This window comes from Vanellus vanellus (assembly GCF_965231255.1).
Source record: "Vanellus vanellus genome assembly, chromosome: 24".
NCBI lineage: Eukaryota > Metazoa > Chordata > Aves > Charadriiformes > Charadriidae > Vanellus > Vanellus vanellus.
The window spans coordinates 5,389,479-5,416,489 of record NC_138929.1 but is presented as its reverse complement, the minus strand read 5'-3'; the positions used below and the strand labels follow the sequence as shown (position 1 = coordinate 5,416,489).

The following is a 27,011-nucleotide window of genomic DNA, read 5'->3' as shown; positions in this document are numbered from 1 at the left end:
TTGCTTAGTTTTACCTTTTTAAGCTTTTTGGAGCTTTTAAATTTTTGTCTTTGCAAAGTGTCTTCTGCTAGTCTTAGGCACGAGAGATTGTTGAGCCTAAACTGGACCTAAGTTTGGCACTTAGCTTTAGCTAAGTTTCATTTACAGTTTCAGTCTGAGAGCAAGAAAACTTGTAGTGAATAATCGAGGGTCACTTGGTGGTGTTCCGACTAAGACTAAAGTTTTGTTAAGAAAGTACTTCTCAAGTATTTCTTTTCCCTATTAATAATTTAAGCTCTCTGTTAAAGTTTCTTCACATTAGTCTGCACTTAGAAGAAACTTAGTGTTAGCAAAAGATCAGTATATATTTTTCATTCGTGTGTAGGTTGGTGTTGTGTGTGTTTGTGTGCGTGTTAGATGTTTACAAAAAATTTACACAACTTGGGGTGTTCGACATTTTTCTTCCGCAGCAGTTGGCCCATATTAGCTAAGCAGCCATGATCTGGTTTGTATTGCACGGTCTGCCTTTTTTAATTTCTTCTCTAGGGTTTCCTTTCCCCCTTCTTATTTCTGTTCTTCTGGTCCAGTGAACACTGCATATAGTACCTACTGTCTTAATGTGCTGGCATGATGCTAGATTTAGGCATGGCAGTAATTGATGACGCATGAGATAATGCTGCAGAGATGGGAATTCGTATTCAATCTTCTCCTGAATACTTCAACCTTACGCTGTGATATGGGGATTTTAATTAAAATGCCAAGCTTGTTTCCTTATGTAAATACAATGAGAAATGCTTGTTAGTAGCCTACTCTGTGCCACGCTGGAAATCAGCATTTCAAAATAATTAAAATGCTACTTAGAAACTAGACTGGTTATCTGATTTCTAAAAGCGTTTTCCCGAGCGGAGGAGTAGAATTGGTCACAGGTTACATCTCACCGGTGTTCTGAAGCGGGGGAGGCCTACAGAAGCGTGTGAAATGTGAACAGGTACGCTGGACCCAACAACACGGGCACACAGACTCACGGTGCAGCTCGGATCACCTGCAGATGTAATACTTTTTTGCAGTTTGATTAATGTTGAACTGCAGCAGAAAAATGAAATTCAATTGCGGCTTTAATATTTTATTCATACATATCTCACCATCAAATATTGGGACGTTTTTAATCTTTACAACTTTTGGGTAGGTTTTAATATGCACAGTTCAGCCTTATGGGTAAATTTGAAAACAGTTTGATGGGGAGGACAAGAGAATGGCTTACCTCTTTGGGAGGAGAAAGAGTTAAAACCTCCAATTGGTTTTGCTTTAAAATCCAGTTTGCTTCACTCGTCTTTTGTCTGTAATATGAGGAACAACCTTTGAGGTGTAAGACCCCTAGCCTGGGACATTACACTCTTGGAAGGAGTCGTGGAACTGAGTGAATGTCTGCTCTGTGTTGTCACATCAGCTGTGGTCTGTGTCGGAGCACACTTGAGCCGCCTTTGCGTGCTGGTCCCAGAATTTAAAAGCTACAGCTGCTGTGCAGGGTGTGTTTTGATCTCTTGAACAAGCCTGGTGTCAGAAACTGCAGTCAGAAGCAAACTGGTCACTTTTAAGGTTAATCTTCACATCGTCTTCATTAAGTACATTGTTGATTCTTAAAAGAAAATTTGTAGCTAGGAAGCATAAATAATTTTGCCAAGTTTGCTGACACCTGTGAAAATTATTTTGCTCCCGCACTATTAATGACCTGTGTGCTTTCTAAATTGGCAAATTACACACATTAATAGAAGGAGCAGTTTTCTTGTCAGAGTTCAGTGGTGTACCTCTCCTGCAATGTTTTTTCTACTAGGAAAGATGTGTTCATACCACCTTTTCTGCCTTCTTCTATTTTATGCTGTTTGCTCACCCAGAAGTGAACATCCTTGAACTGAAATTGAGAGGGAAGGAGTAAGGGCAAGTATATAATTTGCAAATACTGCACATCTAAATATTTGCGATATTAACATTTATTCACAAGTTGCTTTATAATCCTTAACCAGTTCTCTGTTAGCAATTCAACTGACCTTTAAAAAGGAATCCGCTCAGAGTAACGAGTAAGAGCCCATGCTTCACATTATGGGAATAGTTTGGATGACAAATGTCTTTGTGCGAGGAAGGGTGTTTATAACAATAGCAGATCAAAACACTTCCCAGTTAAAAGTTTGGTTATTCTACAGACTGAAGAGTGGATTAAGCATATTCTCTTAAATGTGCTTCTTGCAGCTTCTCACGTCTTCTTAGCAACACAAAAACGCTTTAAAGACTAAAGGTAGCTTGCATTTGGAAATCCCAGGGGGCAGAGGGTTTCACTCGAAGTATACGTTTGACAATCACTGCTGAAGTGAGATCCATCTCTGCAGCATTATCTGTTGAGAGGTGCTGACTGTACTGCTACAGCATGCAACTCAAAGGTGGCTGGAAAAATAGGTTTGGGAGTCTACAGATCATTACAATGTTGAAATGTGTCCTCAATTAGCGTACTAGTATTTTTGTTCCTGTGGAAATACTGCTTTGTACAGCTTGTTTAGGCCAAAGATGTCTGGCCTGACACATGCGACTATAACCAAAGTACATTTATGGAAAATAGAGCTGACAGGAGCTAGAGGATGTACATAGCCTAAATGAGAAGCCAGCTATTTTCCATTACTAAATTGAAGAAAATATTTCATATCAATGGACTCTTCATAGCTGCAAATACTGGTATTTTTTTTTTCCCCCCACAAATAACATATTTTTTTTGTTCTGGTTTGAAAGATGCTGCACTTACACTGGCTGTTCATGTCAGTAGAACCACTGGTGTCTGGTGTCCTTGAAAAATCAGACCGCTTAACCCTTTCTTAACTTCAAGAAGCTGCATGCATTTGTTTTAAAATATTTTAAGTGCACTGAGTTCAGGTACTCAAATGGGAAGTCGTAAAGTATTGCAGCTCTAATAGAATCCAGATTTTTCTTCACCTGAATTCCTGATTTCTACTTGTTTACTGAATCTTGTTGCTGTGAATTCATGATTTTCTTTGTCCCAGCAGTACAGATTAAATAGGAGATAGCAATGTACTCTTTAGAGCCTACACAAGAAAGCAGCCCTTTCCCCGTGCAGGCAGCATGCAGGGTGTCAGGGAGTGGAACCAAGCTGTCACCATTGCAGGTTGGAGGCGAGACTGCGTATCACCCACTTATTCTGGAGCTTGTTAGTTTGTCCTTGTCATAACTAACAAATGTCCTTTCCCCCCCCCCCCCCTAATTCTGCTCAGTTGCACAAAGAGGTCCTTGAACTACGCAAGGTTTCAGGCTTCAGTTGGTAGTTGTTTGACGATCACAGGCTCTTGTAGATGACTGTACGAGCTGAAGCTGGGTTTTGTCGCACTGTATATCTGTACAGATCTGTGGACTCCACTAGTTCCAAAGTGTAATTCGATGAGGCTGCTGATTTGACATTTAGCAGTAGCCATATGTGGACAGCGCTATAAATAATGTGCTTCTTGAAGCTGAATGGTGTAGCATTACTATTTGGCTTTTCTCTCTAGTCTTCATTGTGTCATCTGTAGTGAGCTATAGGTTTTGTTTTGGGAATCTTTTCAACCTCTTGTTTGCATGGGTTCACCCAGTAGCATCCGATCCTTGCTTATAGATTCCTCGATACACAGTCAGCACAGCTTACAATCCACTCAAGAGACGTATGGTTCCTGCCGATGCCAAGAGATGAACGATGTGAACACGATACGTGGGGTGGCATGGGGATCTTATGGAAAACCTGTATTAGGCAAAACTAATCCGTAATGCAGCTCAATCCACTGACTGACAATTATATCCCACATACATCATCAAAACCTTTCAGTTCTTGTATGCATCTTTTCATTGTATGCATTTTTTTTTTTCTATGGGCCAGGACCTTTGTCAGAAATTGGTGCTGGGGATATATCCCCATATCCGCTGATACCCGTGGAAAGCAATCAAACGCATCCTCTCAGGGCACAGGATAGGGAATTGGGGAGGCCAATTTGAGCTGTTGGAGAAGGTCGCTTTGGATGAGATTTTTTCAAAGTAGCTTAGCTGACTCCTGTGACAGTTTGGTGAAGTCAAGACCTTTACATTTCATACCCGCTTTTGCAAAAGTTACGCTTCATCTGTAGTGCCAAGTTCCCCATCTGTAAATAGAAATGATCACTACTGAGCAGCTCCAGAGTGGTGAGAGTAATACTGGGACGTGTAAATTGTTCCATCGAGAGCCTGCTGAGCTCCTCCGTCCTCTGCCGAGCATCCCGCAGACTGGTGTCCAGCATTGTCTCCATGACCATTGCCCGGACCGATAGCGCTGTTGGCGTGAGTCGGTTGGACGGTAAATGGGAGCTCACTCAAACACCTATGGGGAGACTTATTTTGGCTGCCTCAATAATTTTTATTGTGGCTGTAATAGGAGGAGCTCCAAAATGATAGTGTAAGAAAGTGAGGAGGCTCGTGCCAGCTCTCTGCTGAGAGACAGGGGGATTTCCTCCTCGGGCTGTTGGTGGTTTTGTAGCTGGCTGCAACTCTTCCTGTAGGAAAATTGCTGCAACGTGAGGATAGTTTATTCAAAAGGAATGACAGTTCTTCACATCGACAGGAAGTTTGGTGTAAAAAAAAAAAAAAAAAAGAAAGATGTCTTTTCTATGTGAAAGAGTCCACACTCTTCCAGAACTTTCACTTAAAAATGCGATTAAAAAAGAAAAGCAACCAGCTGTTGCCAACATTCGCTACCCTATGTCAAATTTTGGCCCTAATATTCCCAGCTACTCACCAGGCTCTGCAGAATGGCTCTTCCGTGGGAGTCTAGCAAGCCTGGCCTTCCATAATTTAATTTTTAGGGCAGCCTTTATGCTGAAGAGCAGTCCTGCCAGTCTGCCTTGGTGAGAGGTCTGCAACAGTGATTTGAACTGGAGGAAGAAGGTAGAACGTGGCTAGAAATGAACAGGCCGATGACTAGGTCCCAGCTCAAATGTTCATACTAAACTCTTAGGGTTTTTCTTCCTGCTGAGTGAAACAGAAGATGGTCCATTTCAATTCAGTAATATTTCAAATTAGGAAGTAGTTTCACTGCTTAAGCAAACAAATGGAAGCGAGGGGGATGGAGGGGGAAACACCCCCTTCCTGGGAACTGAGACAGGATAATATTCAGACGTAATTCTGATTTATGTCAAACAACTTGCAACCATCCTCTTGAGTGGTTTTGTAAAAGTGGTGCTAATGTGTATAACCCTTCTAAATTTTTCTTTTTTTCCCTTTAACATTTGTTTACCCCTTCACTGTGTCAGTCACAACACACCGCTCTTGAATCTCCCAGCTGGTCTTGACTTGTTGAATTTATTTTATGCTTTCACTCTTCTTTAATAAATACATTACTTGCAAGCAGTGAATTGAAAACAAAGCAAAAGAAAAACTACCATTAGTGATTGGACAGTTTCTTACTTTGTGTTACATTTAACTGTTCTTTTGACAGCCCAGTTTTTAAAGCCAGGTTCGTATGGAAATGCTTTCACTCCACTTGCACTGCTTTTGGAAATAGCATACTGCTTCATCTGTCTGTTTATTTTAGTGCATTCATAACACAACACAGTCAGCACAATGTCTCATCTCCACTTAGCAAAAGATTGCAAAGTACTCCTTGTCCTTTTTTTATTTGAAAATGCAGCCATTTTTGTCAGCAGCGGCTTTTAAAATCGGATTCAATAATCCTTTGTCAGATACGGTTGCAATGCTAATGGTAGAACAATTAGTGTGTTATCCACAAAACCTTTGAACTTCGGGCCCCTTTTGCATGAAGGACTGGGCAGTTGTGGCCGTTACAGAAACGGTCTGCAGGAGAGATGTTTGCAGGTAAGTTTTCCTACGCTTCCGGACCGATAGTCTTCTCCATGGTGTTTGTGGTTGGAATCCATATTTGTTCATTTTTCCTTTTTTTGCGATACTGATTTAAGCTTTTAGAACCAGACATTTTTTTTACTTCTCCTTTTTTTGTTTTTTTTTTTTTCCATGTAGCCCTAATTATGTCCTGGGGGAGAATGGGTAGTGTGGGAAAGATGGATGATATTGCCTTGAAAAATACAGCGAGATGAAATGTCTTGCATATCGGAGAAAAAAAATTAAATTTATACTTGATAGAATCTTTTTGAGGAAAAATGTATCCATGCAGCCAATATCTTTGGGAAGATTGTGTCTTTCAAGCTGATTCACCAAAGTTCTGCAAACTGTGTGGTCATTTTCTTCAATGTGGAGTGAGTGAAAAAAAACACTGCTATTCTGATTTCTGTTGACGACTTGGTCATTTAATTAAAGAAACCTGCAGCACATATATCTATTATTTTATTATTTTTTTTTTTTTTTAAGATTCCATGTACCACTCAATGTTATGGATTCACAGCCTGTTATAATTCAGGATGTTTCTGTGATATCTTGAGTTGTGATTTGCCTTATGACAATTAATAATCAACAAATACATATCTGATGCTTATTTTTATTTTTTATGGTTAGAAGGTGAACACGGTCCTAACCGAGAGTCCTTCTTTGAGGAGTTGACAGTTGGTCACTGCTAGTAAACTGGTAAACTGATCAATAAGGGATAAGCTGTCAGCTTTAGATGGTTGCAAGGGTGCCCTTAGCACTCTTATTCTTTGTTTGGGGGAAGAAATCTTGCATAAAAACATAACGAACTCCACGCACAGCCCTGCTCAGCCCTATTTTCAAAAGCTGACACTTAATTGCTGCGTCAGTACTTTTCCACTTATGCCAAAATAGGTTTATTTTTTTTAGGAAGATGAGACATTATGCTTATTGTTTCCCCTACATGCACTAATGGTTCCTTGCTGTTAACTTATTGCTAGGCCTGTTTCATTCTAACATCTTAGTATTTTTGTTAGTTTACATGTGAAATGCATCACCCAGTCTGTGCTTGAGCTCATTTTATTTAATTGATTTTTTTTTTTTTTGTTTTACTAACTCACTGTTTTTTCAGTTTAATATTGGCTGCATGCTAGTTTATATATATATACATATATAAAAAAACCCAATCAAGTCTAGCCTGGATTTTGCTATGATTGTGTTTTGGTTTCTAGTGGTGGGGCAGTCTTGCACTTACAACTTACTCAGTATTATAAAAGCCTGACACACAAACAAAATGACTAAACACATTGTAGATTTTCTTTATAAAAAAATCTTAAGTGGTGCTGTCTAGGTGATGGATATGATTGTATAAATAGCTTGATTTTATGCTTTTTACTGTCAATTTTTATTGGTACACTTTATTTTCTCCCACATTGCTTTTTTTTTTATTTTTTATTTTAAACGTGATGCACTAAAGTTGCCCAGCACACCATCAGAAAGTGACCGTCCCTGATACCCCGTCCCCCTGGAAAAATTCTAGCCAGCAATTTTTGACATTTGTCTTTCCCTTTTATTGGGCATATATTGCCTTTTCAGTAGCATTTTTTTGCATGCATATATATGTAGAAAATCTCTTGCTCATCACATGTTTAAATGTCAGCGGGAAGGGAAGAATATATTATTGGAATATTTTTGGTTTGTTTTCTCTGTTCTGTCTGTCAGGATAATATTGGACACCGCTTACTCCAGAAACATGGGTGGAAGCTGGGCCAGGGATTGGGAAAGTCACTGCAGGGTAAGTCCAGTAGCTTGTGTCTGATATATTCAACACCAGCTTCAGTCTTTAACAAAATTATTTCTGCTTTTTGTTCCTAGATTAGATTTTCTTTCCATTATTAATATATCCAAACAAATGCACTGTTGAGTTTCATATTTAGCAATTTGCAAGTGGAAGCTGCTGCCTCACTTATTGGTACAGGTTAGACATGACGTGTGTGTGTCGTGGATGTGTAAGAATCACCGTGTTTGGCCGCCTTGGGGGGGAGTGAATTAACTGCCTGCTTACTAACAGGTAGTCGTGCAGCTTCTAAAACTGTAATACTGCTGTACTGCTGGCTGGATGCTTTGATATTTAAAGAATCAAAAATAGAAGCTGGTTACGATGATTGTGGATGTTTCACAGTGGTGTCAGAAGCCATTAGAAGGCGAGTAAAAGGGCCCACTGACGACTGAAAGTGGTGGCAGACGTTCTCATGGATGGGAGAGGCTCACTTCTGGTTTCTGCAGAGGGCTTTCACGGGGTTGACTTATTTCTGGTCCCCAGCAGTCTATTTGTCAGGGATTTAGCAAATCTCCTTGATACACTGTAGTGCTGGTTGAACCAATGCACATAGTCCTCATGCTGTCTAGAGCCTAAATTCTTCCCGTGGCACTAAATCCCGTGATTTAAATTTAACCGGTGCTGCCCAGTCCACGTTGGTGGCTTTGTCTGTTCCCCTGGCCAGCAGCTCCTGTTCTGCAGAGGTCCCAGCCAGGGTGAAAGCACGCAACCCTGTTGTGTTGAGAAGAACTGAAGGTAGTGCTTCCCAGCAGTCACTCTTCCGGAACTCCCTGTGTATCCAGCGTCTGCCCCGATACTGGAGTGGGGTGCGCAGTATTTACCACAGGCACAAGACTCTGTCCCCAGGCGGTTTCTGTAGAGACCTCTTGGAGTGGTTGAAACTCAAGTGCGCCCTCAGTTCCTCTGAGTAACTTACTCATGTTCCCATACCCTTAGTCTGAAGACCTGGGAGCCTGTAATTGGACTTCAATGCCCCTAGAGCGAGCCCGTTAGAAAAAATAAGTATTTCTGTGCTATGGAGGACTGTCGAGAGGTAATGAGTTCTCTGAACTCTGAGAATGCGTATTAATTTCTTGGACTAAGGCACTCTAACTTCTCAGACAGGACTGCATTGGTGGTTAATGCTTCTTGCTTCCTCTAACATGGTTTCATTTGAAATCCTCTGGTTAATGCATGGCGCTCTTACAGTCCCTGTGTCCCATGCTGGTGCCAAAGCTCAGGATGTGGTTGTTGGTTTCACCTCTTGGGCTTCTGCTTTGGCATGGCATTCACTGGATGTGTGATTTGGTCTGTTTTCTCTTTGGGTGCCTAATATTGCTCTGTGCGTCATCAATGTGGAAACACGGAGACTTGAAAGAAGCTAAAGCCCTCTCACAGCTCCGGCCGGCTTCAGAAGCACAGCCCTGAGGGGCCCTGTGCCGTGGGGTGTTGCAGGCACTGACTTGACGGAGTGAACAGCAGATGACTGTGCTGTCTTGAGTTTGGGGCCAGAGGGTGGTGTCACCATGTCCTGAGGACACAGAGCCAGGGCTGCCTGTGGGGTTGATCAGGCATTTGCGTTTAGATGCTTGTCCAGATTTAGATTTTCCCACTCTGCATTTTGAAGCCTTGAATCTTTACCATAGCTCTTCCCTATTATTGAAGCTCTGGTGATTTGAACTGTCTGGAAACTACAGGGGAGTTGTGGGTATGGGCTGTGAGGGTTTTCCTGCGCCTCCTGCATTTTAATAGAAATGCAGGAGTAAAAACAGCCTGTCTAGTTTTAACCAGGTAGGTGCTGAAACCTTCCTAACGTAGGCTTGGCAGAGCATGCAGGAGTCGTATGGTGCCATTCACCTTCTGGAAGGAAAGCAGTGCCCTGTCCGTCAGACAGACCAACCGCCTCTCCGGCCAAGGTGCTGGGGAGGCAGAAGATGCGGAGGAGTGCTGCTACTCTGGCTCTGCTCGACATCAAGACGTCAAGGGTGCTCCCTCTTGGTTACAAGCAGCTACAGCCTGTGCCTGTTGCCCGTGGCATTGATGATGATTATGTTGGGAGCGTTTAATTCATTATCCAATGACCTTTTTACATTAATCTTAGATTGTCCCAAAATCCAAATATAAACTGCCAGGAAGGAAATATTTGCATCAACTTTTAATCTTGTTCTAGGAGTTTGAAGAGTAAAGTCGCTTGATGTGCACTGAGAATCCTCTCTTGCATGTTCCCTTCCTGCTCAGAAAAGGCCAGGAGAGATTTCTAAAGAGGTGTAAGAAGAGTAAATGCAGAACATCTCTGTTGTGAACTCTGCTTGCTTCATGCTGTGCTTGAGCCTGAAATCTTCAACAGCCTACGGTTGAGTGGTACAGCAGAAGTAGACCCACTTGAAGTAGTCTTTAGCTGTGGATACAGTATCTGACCTCCTGCATTTGGCTGCAGAAAGCCTTTCCCGCAAACCCTCAAAAAAATATATTTTGGTTTACTTATACGGAATTGATACTGCATTCATCTTTTTTTCCATGCAGTTGACTTCAATTTAAAAGGAAGTTGATGAGTTCAGTGTGCTTATTTTTGTTATGTAGCTTTTAATTCTAGATGTTCATCTGAGCTGGGGTTCCCCCTTTAGTTTCAGGGAATCTAAAAGTTATGCTACATTATACCTGTCAGTCACAAGTGCTTATTTTTTTTCTAGTAAGGCCGTTGTGGTGGTGTTCGACAAGAACTTCACGCTGCAGGACTGTACCATTGAGGTGGCTTCCTTCATGTTAACTACCCACTGTGAATACAATCCTGCGGTGAAGGTGCTGAACTGTCTCTCTCGATGGCAGCTGGAGTACCTTGAATTCACACTTAGCAATTGCTGGTGGTAAAAATCTGCTCTTGTCGTACAATGGTGGCCAGCAGATCGGCTCATTCTCTGCAAAAATTCAGAAGTGGAGTAGCTTTGTACCTCTCAGGGCTGCTGCCTTGTGGTGTAACTCTATTAACCATCGTAGCAGGCGTCTTTGTAATGCTAGTGGAAGAGCTGAGCTACTTGGGTAGGAAAGCAAGTAATCCATGTCCTTAATGACATAGCTGTCATAAGAGGAGCTGTTACTCTAACGCATCTGCATCTTTTGTTTTATTTCAGATGGGTTTTGAGTGGAGTATCAGACAGGGACAGTGCTGTCGTCTCTGACCAGCCAAGTGCTAGAATACTGCTTGGGAGAAGCTCATAATGAATTCAGCAGAGTCATTCCTCTGCTCATCTCTTCTGATGTTTTTCACATTTTCTTCCCACAAACAACTTGTGTTATATTTGGAAATGATGCTTCAACTTGCTAACAGCCAGTGAATATGAAAAAGCAGAACAGGGTGTTGCTAGTTGACAGGGATCTCTTTTTAATCTGCAAAGTGTGGTTTGGGGAACCACTTTTCTATAGAGATTGTGTGATGGTTGTGCTCGAACAAAGGAGAAAATGGGGATTGAAGACTGTTTTCTCTTTCAGGGGGAGGACGATGGGACATGTGTAATTGATAATCTAGAATTCTGTGGTCTACTGAAAAAAATAAAACTAGCAGAAGATGTGGTCAGAAATACTGGCTGACCTTCATGTGAAGTTCTTTGCTAAATGAGAATTCTGTGCTAAGGTTGTGAATAAATCAGAGGAGTTGCATAAGTCAGAAGGGGAACAAGAGGGCTGAGTGAAATCTTGAATTCAAATACTAATGGTTTCTCTTGGAATAAGTATTTGATATTAAGTTAAAGTATTATTATGAAAAGCATTGAGAGATTGACATGCAGAAGTGGTATAATTTTAATGAAATATTTGAAAATATTTTTATAAGCTCTTCCCCATTTTCCCTGTGTTATCAATATTTGACAAGTCTTATTTAAAAATAATTCTGTGTTGAAAACTTCTGTTTTGTCTTTTGTTCCTTGTGTGTTTAATACAAGGTTATAGTACTCTGGAGGTATAGGTGCAAGACAAACACCAGTAGTTTAATCACACTTAATTAGACTAGGGAAAACTGAACAGAGTGGGTGAACGCTATCCTTAGGAAAGACAAAGGCTATTACTTGGCTTTGCCAGAAAACACGGGACTATGTGACTTCATTTGATGTGCTCAGGAAGAGGATAATGCATAGGACACACAGTGCAGTGACCTGACATTTCAGACTGGGTGATGTTTTAATTTGGCTCTCTTGAATCGGTCATCTAGCTCACATGAGGAGTCGGAGCCAAAGAATTAGATGGCTTTCTGGGATGAGGTCAGGACTACAGTGTGTGTGTGGTGGGGAATATCTGATAAAGCTGGACAGGGTGGGCCTGGTAGCTAAAAGCAGGCAGGCAGGCTTTAAGGGGTAGTTAATCCCCCATTTCTGGTATTGCTGAGCCAGTTCCCAGCCATCCTCCCGCTCTCGAAGCTGGGGCTGCAGAGGGGAGGAGGGCGGGCAGCCCTGAAGGCATTCCTGCAAATAAAGGGGGTTTGGAGAGTGCCGGCGGGTCAGTTAGGAAGGTTTGTCTGTTGTTTTCTGGTCATATGGAAGGGACGCTCAGGAAGGATTGACCAGCTTTGGTAGACAGGTCTCGTGCATACTTACCTAGTCGTCTCCTGAGTAGGTACTGGGTAATAACTGCAGTTATTCAATACACTCTTCTAAATTTGCCTTTTTAAAGTCCTGTGTTAGACTGTAGCCTTAGCACTTCAAAAATTGCTCCAACACCTGTACAGAAAGCAGTTAAGTTCCCCTATACCACCAGCTGTTTCCCTTCACACAGTGTGTAGCCTGTAATTAATTTGATACATTGAAAAGCATTGATTTGTGTTCCCGTAGTATTCCCAAAACTGGGATTATCCTGGTCTTTTGTGGTATCTCCGAGAGGTGAATCAGGATCTAGTATTTTGCTATGGCGACAGATAACATGTTTGTATCATGGCATAGTTACTCTGAAATATTTATGTTGTAGAATCAAATAGCTTAGATAATACGGGGGGTTTTGTGTAGAACTGGAATTGAGCCTTGAAGCTTCGTGTAAGTTTGCTCCTCGGTTGTCTGTAGGGGACTAACGCAGCTCTGTTGTCACTTGATTATTGTTGTGATGAAAACGTTACTCGGTGTGAAACAAAGTTTAAGTTTCAAGGTGGATGGCAACTCTTTGTGGGATGCTGTTTTGCCCTAGCACTTGGGTTATCTCAATTTTTCAGAAAATTGCAGCGGGTGCCATGTTTAGAAAAGGGACGTCCCTTTTGGGACACTTAGTTGAAGTAGCAGTAGCCTTTGGTCCAAAAAATAGCCTTCCGTCTGCTGATTCCTATTTAGTAATAACTTCCTTTTTTGTTTGCTTATGCTTTTAGCAAAGTTTTGGCATCATTTCAGCATGACTATTCTGAAGGGTTGGTTGAATCTTCCTGGAGAGCAGCACTACTAATGCAGCGCTGCCGCGGAGGAGGCAGGCTGCCTGCGGTCAGAGCCGTGTTCAGTGCCATGGGAGCTCTCGGCAGTGCCCTGTAAAGCTGCGAACCCCTTCCTGCGCGCTTGTTCTCTTCCACTCAGGCTAAAAACAATGAAACCTTTACAAGTTGTCAAGACAGTGCTGCTCCTGTTGATCAAGGTGTACTGCAAACGCACGGTATAAATTGTACTGGTGACACATAGACAGCAGCAGTTACAAATGTGCGTAACAGAACTTTGATTTTATTTTTATCCTTTTCATGAGGCAATAAATTATCTAACAACGTAGCAAAGTCAGGTATATCAGATGTTAGAAAATGCTAGAATTCAGTTCCTCCATCTAACTGTCTTTTTATTGCAAGGTTTTCAATTAAAAAGCACAAGTGGATTTCTGCTCTGACTTGCAAATTCTGTGATGATAAATATAGTCATCACTTCCCCCCCCTTCAGTTATACTACAGTTCTTATTTGGCACATACTTCACTGAATCTGTTCAGACAGGCTCTTGTTTTCCCTCTTGGTATAAAGGCTGAGTAGAATGAAAGAACAGAACCGTCTGAAAGAAACGCTAGACGATGCGCAGAGAGGAGGAGAGCCTGCAGGTGAAGAAGTGGTCCTGTGGCTAAGGCAGGAAATATCTCTTCTCTGGCAGCCTCTGTGATAATTCTCACTTTGGAGATCAAGCTCAGGAGGAGTCGCTATTCCAAGACTGTCAGGTGGCTGCGGGTGATGCACACTATGTTTTCTGGATGCCGGCTTCGTTAGACGTGTGGGGAGTAATAAGCAGAGCTTTGACCGCTTGAGCAACTGAGATCAGTCGCAAATGTGATCGCTTGGCAGCTGCGGCTTGGAGAAATAAGCTCAGGGTTTGAATTCCAGAGGTCTTGAATCCTGGCCCTGTCACCAGTTCACCAAATGGCTTACAGCTAATATATTAATATATTTTTCCATTTGTTAAATCCTCTGATGTCACGAAGGCAGACAGAGTAGATGTTTGTGAGGCCTTGAGAACATGGAACAATGAGCATCCGAGAAAAACACCATGAGGAAATGAGGAATTTGTATTTCTTTCTGGGTTTTGAAGCTTTGTAATAAATACAAGAAAACATGACAGAGAAAGACAAAAGTTAAACAGTGCCCGTATTCATTAAGCACAGAATGATTTGGCAGTCTTACCCAAGAAATAGATGTGAAAACAATCTTATCTTCTTGTATCTTAGCATGTCCTCACGGGAACCTGAATTCTGGCATAGACTAACATTTCCACGCTTGTGTTTGCAACATAAATCATTGCAATAGTTTTTAGACTAATAATTTCACATGAAGTTAGCTTTGAAAAACCTGGGTAATGTGGCTTTGAAAGCCTGCTATCATCACACCAATCTTCGTTACCATGTTGAAATCCACAAGACCGCAGACCTAGGGGCAGGTTTACTTAATGCCTCCGTCTCCTTTGGGGGAAGCGGTTGTCCCCTTGTTTGCTTTAGAACATGCAAGATCCTTCCTTTGATTAGGGGTGATAAGTTTATGGGTTACTTGAGAGTGTGTAGTCAATGGCATCGTTATTCTTTCAGTGACACATGCTTATTTTGACAGAGATGTCCTTCTCTTGGCTTAGCATCAGGCTTTATTGCCCTTTGTGTTCATATACTGTCAAAACAGTTTAATAAAACTGTGGAAGGTGGGTGTGTGGGAAGCGAGTAGTCATGGCTGTGCACAACCTGCCGCTCTTGCAGCGGAGCCTTAAATCAGGCAGGGCTTGTCCTCCCTTTCCACCTACCAAGATAAGGACAGACTGCGACGCTTATCTCTGATCTCCGTTCTAGATCGAGCAAGATTTATGTCCTTACTCTTAACATCTTCCGTGTTGTTCTTTAATACCATTGATCGTCATTTGGGTAAGGGATGTTTTTTGACCCAGACTCTGCCATGTGCCTTCCCTTGCAGAAGTTCAGGGAGCTCTGCTCGGTTTTCTGCAAGTGTCACCCTTGGCTTGTGTGTCGAAGAAGTTTTGAGCTCCTGTTTGAAGTTTGCCATGTGATTGGGGTGTTTGCAGCTTGTCTTTTGCTTGTCATTTCTCGCCTGCTTAGGAAGGATTAAGTTCACAGTGCAGTTTTTGTGTCCTTGGAAAACGGTTTCTCCTCACTGGGACTTGATGCTTGTCGCTGAGGATGATAGACGTTTGAATGTCTTGATTGTTTGTGACCCCTTCCAGAAATTGGATGTAAACAGGATGAGCTTGCAAATCTAATTCCCAAAGGAGACCAGGATAAAAGGTTGCCCTTGTTTGTTTGTTTGCTTCTTGCAGCAATCGGAGCGAGCTCGATCACGTAGTGTCATTTTTAGCCAATGAGGAGCCCCACAGAGCATGCCAGGGCTTGTTCACCAGAAAAAATTAGTGGATTTCCTCATCTCTGCCCTTTTGAAGTACTGAATGAGGAGTCCAAATTGTCAGCGTGACGGCTGTTGGCCTATCAAACCATCCAGTAGACCCGGGAAAGTTTTGAGGGTGTGCAAAGCCTTCATCTTTGAAAATGAAACTCATCCACGACCACAGTGACTCCTCCTTGTCTCGCCTCCGCGCAGAGACAGTGCGGTTGGTGGCCATCGTGCCCCGTGTCTGTGGCGCATTGCTGCGGGTGTCCATACCTGACTCAGGGCACCTGTTGGCAGCCCGCAGCGGGGTTTGTACCGCAGGTGACTCACCAAACTGACCCTTATCCACCAGAGCAAATCCAGCGATGTGATCATGACCCTCCCCAGCGCTGCCTTCGCGCAGCCGTGATTCCAGCCTCCGCGGTAGGCCCTTTCCGAGAGCAATTAAAACCTCCTAGAAGGTTGTCTCTTACTGTGGTTTTGTTTTTCAGTTGTAGCATAAAGATAGCGAATAAGGAAAAACCCTCTGTGCTCAACGAGATCACGTCCCGTTGTTTGTGTCCTCCCGAGGCACTTAGTTCATAAAAAATCTCCTCTGATGAAGAGTGTGATATCAATCAGTCCTTTAGGATTATATCCCACAAAGCCTGGGAGAAATTTCTATTGAGATGTCAACACAGCGAGCGGGATTAAGGCTGTTCTGTTACCTCTCTGGTGCTTACATGCTGTGCATAAGTGATACGCTGAAATATATTTGATTGAATTATGTTAACACATAATTTTGGGGGTACATCTTTCTTTTCAATGGGAGCATCCTGTTCTCTCTCTTTAAACAGACCTTCAGAAACGTCTTTTATCTATTATAGAGCATGATTTTGCCAGAGGGAGGAGTTCTGAATCTGCAAGTTGTCGATGAAAATGGTTTTCTGTTTTGACTGTTTAGGAAAAAAGAAAAAAAAAGAGAGAGAGAAAATGTGCATGAGTGTTGACAACGCCAGTGTTTCTAGACGAGCTCAGATGGCAGGTCCATCTGGTGCAGTGTCCCGTTCCGAAGAGCAGAGCAGCATCTACCCGCTGTGTCCAGAGCCGGAGCACGCACCCCGCAGCTGGCGCCGCTGAAACGATGCTCCTCCGCCTGCAGCACCACTTGGTGTCTCATACTAAAGCCCCGAAGCATTAGGATTCACTCTTTTCCCAAGATTTGTTCTTTTATAGCACTGCTGGCAAAGTATTTGCTCATATCCGATAACATTGTGCAATTAAAAAGGAGTGAATTTGGAGAATTCCAAATTCTGCCTCCTCCCTGCCACTGGTGGGTCTCTGGGAGGGGGGAGGGGGGGGGGGGCAGCTGTCAGGGCGTATTTAGGGGTGAACAACTTTTTTTTTTCACAAGCTGGGAGAAAGGTTTCGACATTTCTTTGGGAAGAGGGAAAACAGAGCAAGTATATCTGGTCAGTTTTGAAATCTCATTTCATTTCTGAATTAAGGAAATAACTGCAAACTTACTTTAAGAGATTAGAGGTTTTTAAGGTGCAACTGCTGAGTAAGCTGTTTGTTTTTCCCATCCTGCTGGAGGTTTATGCTTTATCCTCTCCACAGAGGTTTTCCCCTTGCGTGGAAGCGTTTCACACAGCAGCCCTCTCTGCTCTGGGGTTTGTAGCCTGTGTAATGTGACCAGTCTGTAAAGGAAAGAGTTTGTGACCCGATTCAGAAAGAAAATACGTTTTCTGGGGTGTAGGGGGATGGCACACGGACACAGCTTTGTGTGATCTGTGTGATTTGCTGTATGGGGGGGTTAGTTGTCAGTGTGACAGTGCTTGCAACCCTGCCTGGTGGCACGAAGTGTGGGAATTGTTGCCGTTTCTTGAAATCTCAGTTTTTCCCTCCGAAGTATGTCGGGGTACCCAAAAAGGGTTAGCAGGAGCCCTAAATCTGGGAGTCCCGCAAGGTCTGAGAAACACATTTCCATGCTGGTAAAGATCCCGTTGTCAGGCACAGTAGCTCTGGAATGAATTTTCTTGAGGAAGTCCTTTAAAAGGAGAACTTGGAGCCTAACTTAGTCTTATTTTCCCCTTTGGCTGGTCTCCACCTCTCGTCCAGCCCGTTGGCACTCACCGTGGTGCGAGGTGGCCCTTTGGCAACGCCGAGCCGGGGGCTTTCCGAGGACGTGGAGCGAGGCTCCCCCGGCCCCGGTGGCCCAGTGCTTTGCCCGGCAGTGTCCCCCACTGCCCCGGATGGAGCCGCGGTGCCGATGGTGGGGACGGGCAGTGCTGCCCCTCGCCGCGTCACCTGCCCAGAGTGCTTGGACTTGGCGCTTGTCACCTGGATGTCACGCTGGCCAGCTGCCGGGGTATTTTGTTCGTAATGAAATTAAGGTTAAGTTTAACACAAAGGCATCGCTTTTCGCATTGATTATTCTCCTCTTACCTGAAAACAGAGCTCCTTTTGACCCGAAATATTTGTAATTGCCTTAAGATCCTGGTTTGTTTCCTTTTTAAACCTCCTGCTTAAATGTGCCTCGGTGCCTCTTTTAAATTGGGCCGTCACCAGGAGCTCGACCGCTTCCGACACCCACAACTTTCAGGTTGTGAGCGCAGCTCTGAAAACAAATTACAACTGCTTGAAATCAACCCTCTCCCTGATTCCACAGGGCAAAGCATGGTGATGGGGTGGAGGGGTGAGGAAGAAGCCTCGTATTATTATTACTTTATTTTTATTTTTATTTTTTTAAACCCATCCTACCTGCCTACTACAAACGGCCTATTTTCTGCCCCTAATGGTTTCTGCCTAACAAATGGTGTTTCTTTTTTACAGCGTTATGATCCTGGACTTGTTGTGGTGATGGTAAACTTAGCAGTGGTAATTTTTTATTTTCAGACTGAATTACTCCTTTTGTCATCAGTGCACCAATATGTTAGGCTTACTTTCTCTGTTGTAGCCATCATCCTTCTGCTTGGTCTTTCATTTTCCTTTCCTTTCTTTATGCACACTTGTCTGATCCTTGTTCATTAAAGGGTATTGCTAAGAAGGGATGTTTCTGTTTGTGTTAGAACTGCCAAAATCAGTTTAAACATAAATTTCTAATACTGTCCAAACTTGATTTTTTTTTTTTTTTCCCCCCAACACGATGGGCACTAGCACTTGCTACTGCAATTTCCAAATAGATTTTATAAAAAAAAAAAAAAAATAAAACAAACCAACAAAACTTTGACTGCCTTAGAAGGCAAAAGTACTGATGCATTGTTTGTACACAGGGGTTTACCAGGGCAATGAGGCTGCATCAAAAGATCTCAATTGCTGGAGAAACAAACAAATGAACAACAAAAAAAAACCCAAACCAAAAAGAAAAAAGCTCAAAAAAAAATACTTATATTAAATTGTTGGCACTTGCTGCCAGCCGTTCCATTTGGGTTCACCACTTACCAGTAAATCCCTGGCTGAGACGTTATGAAAGTGATATTGCACTTAGGAAGTCATTTTTATAACCTGTCTTTAATTTGGTCCTTTTGCTAAAAATTGCAGTCACTGCTTACTTTATTATACCATTGGGCGTAAGAGAAATGTTTTCAAATGGAGAGCGCTTAAAGTACCCAAACGAAAGCTCAATACAAAATACTATTTCAGATCAGCGCAACAAATATTGTTGGACTTGGTGGCTATACGCCCCTCAAATTTATGGGCGTATAAACAAAACCATGAAGCAATTCATTAGATGAACTTGTTTCTGAAAGAAAACCACGTGCCTCTGTACTTGAAGAGTTCAAAAGACACGAGTCTGACCAGAGTAGGTTCCCTCTGAGAACTCTGGAGTCAGAGACGTGTGGACTGTCGCTGTTGTAGGGGTTAGAGAAAGCTGAGATTGGAGGGGAGAGACGCTAATGATGCCTCGACAGGTTTTCTGAGGCAGTTTTAAAGACTTGAACCTTTTGCGCACGTGGATGGCAATGGAATATTTTTGGCATGATTAAGACCTGTAGATCTTTTAGCCCAAAGGTATAATATATGTGTATGTGTGTATAACAAAACAGTTGTTTACACCAAAACAAGAGCAATAATAAGGGAAGTAAACATTCTGTTTTTTTACTCAAGGTATGCACCGGGTAAGGTAAGTACTTTTTCAGTGGGCTTACATCACAACGAACAGCGCGAGTTGTGATGTAAAAATAAAAATAATAATGATAATTTAAAAAAAAAAAGCTGTGGTAGTAAAGTGCTTGTCTGCCCCATTTTGCTTTGTTTGGCTGGTTATGAGTGGATTAAAGATATGTTTAAAAAAAAAAAAAAAAAAAAATCTCCAGCATAGTTTGATTAGTTCAAAGTCAATTTTCTTCGCAACTAGTCCTTTTCACAGCTTACAGATGACGCAGCGAGCGGTAGAGCATCTCTCCGCAGGAGCTGGGGAAGCAGGTGCCTGAACCACCTGGCCTGGACCAAGCGGTCGTTTTTTGGACGAGGGAAGCTTGGCTTCTGCGCCACGCTTCTCGATCGGCTTTCCTTACTCTTGGGAAGGGACAAAAATCGGCGGGAGGGAGGCTTCCACATCTTTTCCAGGAAAGTCCTAATCAATTATTAATGCAGTGGAGCAGTAAAAGGTATTTGATAGCTTTTTCACTCCCATCAGAAGATGAGTGTTCACTGCCTGATGTGGAAGCGCTGAGGGAAAGGTTCATTTCTCAAGTCCTGTTACCAGCCCTGCCCTAGGACTTGTCATGGTTGAACATTAACCACAAGAATATTTGACGTGACCAGTTAATGTTCAGAAAATACCAGTTATCAGTAGTGGGGGTGCATTTAACTGTAACCGGTTTGGAGCTGAGAAGCGGGTTTGGCTGTAAGCTGTGAGAATGGCTTGTGTTTGGTTCACTGTAGCTTTCTGGTCTCTGCACTCCAAGGCAAGATCTCTAACCACCCAAACCCAATGTGTAAAGCGAGCTGTGGCAACGGACCGGCCGCTGACCGCCTCTGTGTGTGTTCCTCTTACAGGGAGGACAGATCCCATCCCTATCGTCGTCAAGTACGATGTCATGGGCATGGGGCGGATGGAAATGGAGGTAAGCTCGCCCGGCGCCTGCCCTGCACCCTGTCACTCCTTGCATTGCTCTCGGAGAGCTGATAGGGAGGAAATTTAAAAGTGAGAATTTACGCATCAACGGTGAAGGAAAACGTACTCTTAAATCAACACAGTAAGAAAACACTTCTCAAAATACGTACTCTGTTTACCCATGGGCACCTGAGTTCTGAGATCCGGATGCTATCTGAAATTCCTAGGCTTTGTGATTTCACTTCTGCAAAGCTGAGGCTGCTGCCGGGGGCCTCCACCTCGGAAGGATTAATGAACCGTTTCGCATGTGGGTTACACTGTGGGATGAAAAAATGGGGAAAGTGAAGTACAATATGTAAAAATTCTGGTTTAAACCTCATCTTTTTGAAGTTACACATTCTGGTGGTCTCAGTAGTGCAAAATATTTATGGAACAAATTGGTTTTTGTGTTTTGTGTGTTTTTTTTTTTTTTAAAAAGCTCGACTACGCCGAAGATGCCACTGAGCGGAGGCGTGTACTGGAGGTGGAGAAAGAAGACACGGAGGAGCTGAGGCAGAAATACAAGGTACTGAAATGTGGGCATTAACGTCAACGTTCTCTTGGGCTGAATGGGAGAGGGTTTGTTCTGATAGAACAGACCTCTTCTAGTTAGGCTGCGGTAACGGTAGTAGGAATTGAGTATTTTTGGCTTCTGTTGTCATTCAGGTTATTTATATTTTAACAAACTGGTTATTTGCTTCCTGGAATTAGCCTTGATGTTTGTTTAGCTGCTTAAGAGCTACAGGGTAGCAGGAAGGTTTTCTCTGTGTGCTTTGCCTCCTCTTCTGGAAAGAACGGTCCTAGGGTAAGCAGAACGTTTCCTCCCTTAGACCCAGGGCTGCCAGCTTTTTCTAGTGAACCTGCCACACTGTCAGCGCAAAATCTGCAGGGGCAAATGTTAGATGGGCAGTTATGGGCTGGAAGCGGAGTAGATCCTCTGTTGTTACTGAGGAAGCAGTAAGCGGTGCATTATGATGTCGTTGCATAAATCCTGCTTTCTTTGAAAAGGTAGGACGTGGCTCCAGTTTTGAGAAATCGACGGGCTATATATATCTCTCTGGAAGAATTTCTCAGGCAGCGTTAAAAAAAAAAAAATATATATATATATTCTGTATTTCTGTTGGGTTTACAAAACCCGTGAGGTTTTTTGCAAGCCAAAACCTGTTATCTTTTTAATGATAAAAATGGGGCATCGTGTTGGCATTGAGCATGACATGTTGGAGCGTACTTGGATTAGCTGTAACTGAGTTCTCTGTGGAGACACGGTCTTTGCTAGTCCTTTTAATCCACTCTTCCGCTTACCAGCCTGTAAAGTACAAGTCTTAGGAAAGCCTGCTTGCTTAATTGTCCTGAGATTTGAGAAGTACCGGGGTTGAAGAAGAGCCCTAGACATTAGAATAAAGTGCCAGTTTTGCATAAATTTTAATTCTTTGAGGAATAATGGAAAAGTAGTTTCAATTCCATTAAAATTAAACATAACCATGGAAAATCTAAAACTCCTTTTCACCGGCTCAACAGTTAATACTGCAGGCAGTTTATTCAGCTACAAAAAGGGATAGTCTCCTTTCCTGATTCCCCCCCCACCCCCCGAAGTTGAGACCTTGACTTACTTGGTAAGTGAATGATGGTATTTTTGTTCGTTTAAAAATAAAACCATTGTGATTACTTTTAAAGCTAATTATTAGTTTGGAGCTGAAGGCAGTTAATGATCTCTTCTGGCACACTTTAATGTACAAGCGTGCTCTTAAATAGGCTTATGCAGCCAGCGCTGAACAGTTCCTCTCCGTCCAGGTGCACGTTCTCCTTGAAGATGTTTCTCCTTTTTGTTGTTTTTAATCCCCTGCTGGGTGGCATGCTGCTCGCATGCTACAAAGGGAAGGTTTGGCGGTGACGTTGGCCGTTCTCGGGCAGCGTGTGGTCCAAAGCCTGGATCCCTTTCCGCAGCGAACCCCCAGCTGCGACGCTGGGCACCTTCAGACAGCAGCAGCTGTCGAGTACAAAGTATTTCTTGGTTTCAGAGTGGCTGGTAGGAGCTCTTGTGCGAATTGCATGTAATAAGGTTTTGTCTCGGGTCTGCAATGCGATTTATGAAGAAGTTCTTGGGTTTTGCAAGTGTCTTTTCACATGCAGTTGAACGCATGTTGCTCTCAGCCTGTTTTGTCTTCCTGCCAGTATTCAGCTCAGATTTTTTTTTTTTTTTTTTTTCAGGAACTCTGTGGAGCAGTAATAGTCTCTCACAACTCGGATGTGTTTTTATTAGCATGCTTTATCGTTAGGCTCTTGCGTTTCTCTATTAATCTGTGAAAATCTCTGCAATCGTGATTTTTTTTTTTTTTTCCATTGCTCCGCAGGAGTCCATTATGTAATTGCCAACTGTGGCCGCATCCTGATTAGCCATTCAGTGAGTCTCAAAGGGATTTCAGATAACTGCAACCGAGACGCAAGCAAGAAATGTTCTTTAATTCCCCTTCTTTTTTTTTTTTGGTGTAGATTCTGATCATTCAAATGGCTGTGTTTTCATTGTTTAGCCACAGGATGCTTTCTGAATAAACCCTACCCATGGCACAGGAAGCTGGTTCAGGGTTTCAGAGGAACTTTAAATGTCATTGTTCTGTAGATCTCACGCTGTTCTGTTTTCCTTTCTTGTCTTCCTGGGGACCTGCTTCAGGCTCAAACCACTAGATAGTTCTGTTGGTTTTTTCTTCTTCTTAGCGAGGGCCTCTGGTAATAGGTGGAATCAGGAACTTGAAATAGATTTTTTTATTATTATTATTTTTTATTTAGAAGGTGAACAGTGCTTTAAATTGAAAAAAAACTTTTAGCAGTAGAATTTTTCATATCCCCACCCCCGGTGCTGAATTTTTTTATATTAATCTTGCATTGTAGAAAACATGCTGAGCAATATTATTTTAATGTAATTTTGGTGTGGTAACTGGGAGATAAACCATATTGCCTTGAAGAAGATCTTAAATAAAACGAAAAAAGCTTTCACAGTATTTTCTTTCTTAAATGTTTGCTAGCTCCTCTTCCTAATGCAAGGAAACTTCCCCACACGAAGTTTGTATTGAAGACAAACTCTTAAACTCTTAGCTGCTTTTTCTCAAATGTTAGGCTGTTTTTTCTTACATAATTTGTCTTTATTCCAGTTGAACTGCATATGGTAAATAGCTATATGGGGTGTGCTGGTGTTAGTAGAGTGCTTTGTAATACAGCATTTGTAGGGGTGGGGTTTTTTTTTAGTATGCATCAGAGTAAACCATCATCAGATGATCTTACAGGTCTTAGATGATCTTATGGGTCTTTTCCAATCTAAAAGATTCTGTGATTCTGTAAATCATCTTGTTAAGGTAAACCTTCCCCAGCTTTCTTGTAAAGAGTGGTGATGTTTTATTAATTTTGCTGGTGGGATTGTAATTGAAAGGACCTGGCTAGAGGAAGAAGCTGCTTAGCCCTGAGATCAGTGTGTGTCTTAGCATCAAGTGTGTTGTGGAGCCCCCCAGGTCCACATCGCTGTGCTGTGCCCTGGGGACAGGGCTCGGAGCAGCACGGGCTCCTTTCCAGGCACTGGGACTTCCAGCCATTACAGCCACTGGAGGGACTGGGACTCCCACGCAGTCCCACAGCTCTGTAACTCTGCCAATCCAAAAGCTGCTACTTCTCCTTAGAGCAGAAGAGGGGAGGATGTGACCATTGCCAATGTAGACACCTCAACTTTGCTTGGGGGTTTGGTTTTGCACCAAATACAAATGCTGAATTATATAAGGAAAAAAATTGCTGTCTGCAACCTGTAAGGTGGTCTTCTTCCCCTTCCTTTTATTAAATGGCAACCACCTGTACCCACTCCCAGTGTAATCACTGGATTTGAGCTCAGCTCAATGCGCAGCATTGCTCCTGGGAAGATCTCACCGACTGAAAAAAATCGCACTGAAGTGAACTGGGCTCAATGGTTTCTGAACTGTGCTTCCCCAGCCGCCGGTCTGCGTTCCTCCCTTTTGGATTGCAGACAAACTGAGCTCAAGCCGACAGCTGTTAGCACTCAAAATGGAGGAAGTATCAGCATTTAAAGTTCTAAGATTCTGTTCCAAAAGCAGTGATCTTCCTTGGTTCGATGTGTATTTTGTGTGTCTTAGGTGAGCAGGCAGCTGCCGGTTTGTTTACGTGTTAGCTTGAGGCTTTGAACCTCTCTTTTATCTCAGACGATCCGGCAGGCTCTCCTCTTGCCTTCCTGCCATCAGCACAAGGGGTTTTTATAAGCAGTGTCCTTTTACTGATACCTGTGCGAGTGATAAATTATGTTCTGGGAAGCTGAGTCGAGGCTAGGTTGGTAATATTCCAAAGTTATTCTTCATACCTTTTAATTTGCAAAGACTGGTTGGTTTAATAAAAATACTTTAATCATCAGTGTATGCTAAGGTTTTCTTAAGGACTGTTTTTCCTTAAAGGACTGGTTCATCGTCTTTCAGTTGGTTTTACAGGAAGTTTAACAGCAGCATTTATTTTGTTAATTTTGCAGGACTATGTTGATAAAGAAAAGGCAATTGCCAAGGCTTTGGAAGACCTCAGAGCAAACTTCTACTGTGAACTCTGTGACAAGCAGTATCAAAAGCATCAAGAGTTTGACAACCACATAAACTCTTACGATCACGCTCACAAGCAGGTAAACAAGTGTTTATAGCACAGTTCATCAGTTTTATATTCGTTGCGGTGCTCTCGTTTCTTGTTTGTGGTTAATACTTTGAATTTCCCCAGTGTACCTATTTTCCCTATAGCCCCAGAAATGGGTGGTTTATGTCACTGGTTAAGATTCTTACGCCCACTATACCAAAACCCAAAACAACAAACAAAAAAAAAACCATTCCATGGTTGGCATCAAGGAGCCCGGTTTTGAATGACCCACGAGCAGGAATGGGCTGCTGTTAAACTGGGAAGAGCACACGTGCGTATGGATGGCTCCCAGTTTGCATCAGCTTTTAACGTAGCACGACTTTGGAGACTAATGATGTGCCACGTGCGCGCATTGTAATACTTCAGTCTGTGTTCTGTCAAGTTACCGAAAACAGACTATGAGATAATGGGCTGTGTCAAAGGAATCATAGAAGAAGGAGCACTTCCCAAATTCTGTAACCCTCGGGAGAAGGTGGGCTCAGAATCTGTGTGGAACTGGCTTTGGTCCCAAGGTAGGGACGTACCCTAGTATCTACACGATACTTCATACTGCACAGTAATTAATAGAAGTTCACGTGTTAGCCTGATCTATTTGACCATTCGAAGCTGCTAAATGAGATGTGAATGTACAGCAGATAGCAGTGGTGTTCTTGTCTGGAGATGAAATTGCTCACAGGAGGTTTTTCATATTCCTAGTCCTAAATTCTAACAATACAGTCATTAAAATGCTGATAACTTCTGGAGGATGTGCTGTAGAGTACTAGATCTTGCAAAATAGCAGTGAAGCAACAGCCTAAAACCAAAAATATGACGTTACAGAGTGTGATTTTCTTTCTCCTGTGCATTAAGTATAGTTCCAAGTAAATTCACTAAGGGAGTCTTAAGTGGAAATCTCGGGGCAGGGCAGTTTCTGTTTGAGTACTTGGATGAACTGTGGTTTAATAGAATTAAGAGCAGATATTCATTCATTTACTTTGTATTGGGAAAACGGGCTGCTTTGACCGAGCCGGTGGCACAGTTGTGATACCTGATAGCAGCGTACTTCATCTCAAGTTTTCCATCGACTTGGCTGAAACTCGAGTGCAATTACATGCATCCTTTTAGGAGGTGGAAGGACCTGTTTGTGTCACATTCTTACAGTGTGGTGATGCGGTATGATTATGTCGGCTCCTGTTTAAAACCCTCGGGTGATTAACAGGGGGACTGACGTGAGGTTGGCAAGGTGTGAGAGGCCTTCTAGCATCTAGAGATGCTGTGGAAGAAGAAACAAACCTGTGGAAAGCAACCACCTCTCATTGGTACAAAAGGAGTCGTCAGCAGGGATGCGAGAGACCTGAAAGAAAAAGGTCTTGGGAACACACAGGGTGGCGTAATCTTCTCATCGGGAGAAAGAATTTGGGGGTTGCTTGGTACTGTTGATTATTTTTAAAGGAATTGATGTACTTGGATAATTTGAATCCATTGCAGTAACTTCAGGCAGGCTTTGGAGAAAATGAGCCTTCAAACTCTCGCTACGTCACCCAGCATTAATTTCTGGTTACACAGGGATTTAAACAAAGAAGCAATCATGCTTTGCTTAGGGAAAAAATTGCTTGTCCAGCTTTGTCGTGCTGAAATGTGTGCCCGCTGATGGGTCAATGTTCAGTAAGTGAACTTGAAACTACCTAGGAATAATGAAGGTAAATTTGCATAAGTAACACTATCTCTCTTCTGTTGTTCGTTACCGCTCAAGGTGGGCTCATTTCTAACAGTCTATTCTAAATTATAAAGTAATTTAAAAATA

At 42.6% G+C, this 27,011-nt stretch overlaps 1 protein-coding gene across 2 annotated transcripts in view; it reads left to right on the top strand.

Annotated features, from left to right (window-relative positions):
- The window catches only part of GPATCH8 (G-patch domain containing 8), a 58,498-nt gene that overhangs the window by 17,150 nt on the left and 14,337 nt on the right, over positions 1 to 27,011 (top strand). For both annotated transcript variants that reach the window (XR_014270017.1, XM_082494866.1), the window contains exons 3-6: positions 7,576 to 7,648; positions 20,467 to 20,534; positions 21,003 to 21,089; positions 25,077 to 25,220. Coding sequence is in view for 1 of the 2 variants with exons in the window: in XM_082494866.1 (XP_082350992.1) it covers positions 7,576 to 7,648; positions 20,467 to 20,534; positions 21,003 to 21,089; positions 25,077 to 25,220 (372 nt within the window). In the remaining variant the exon portion in view is untranslated. The remainder of the gene's footprint in view (positions 1 to 7,575; positions 7,649 to 20,466; positions 20,535 to 21,002; positions 21,090 to 25,076; positions 25,221 to 27,011) is intronic.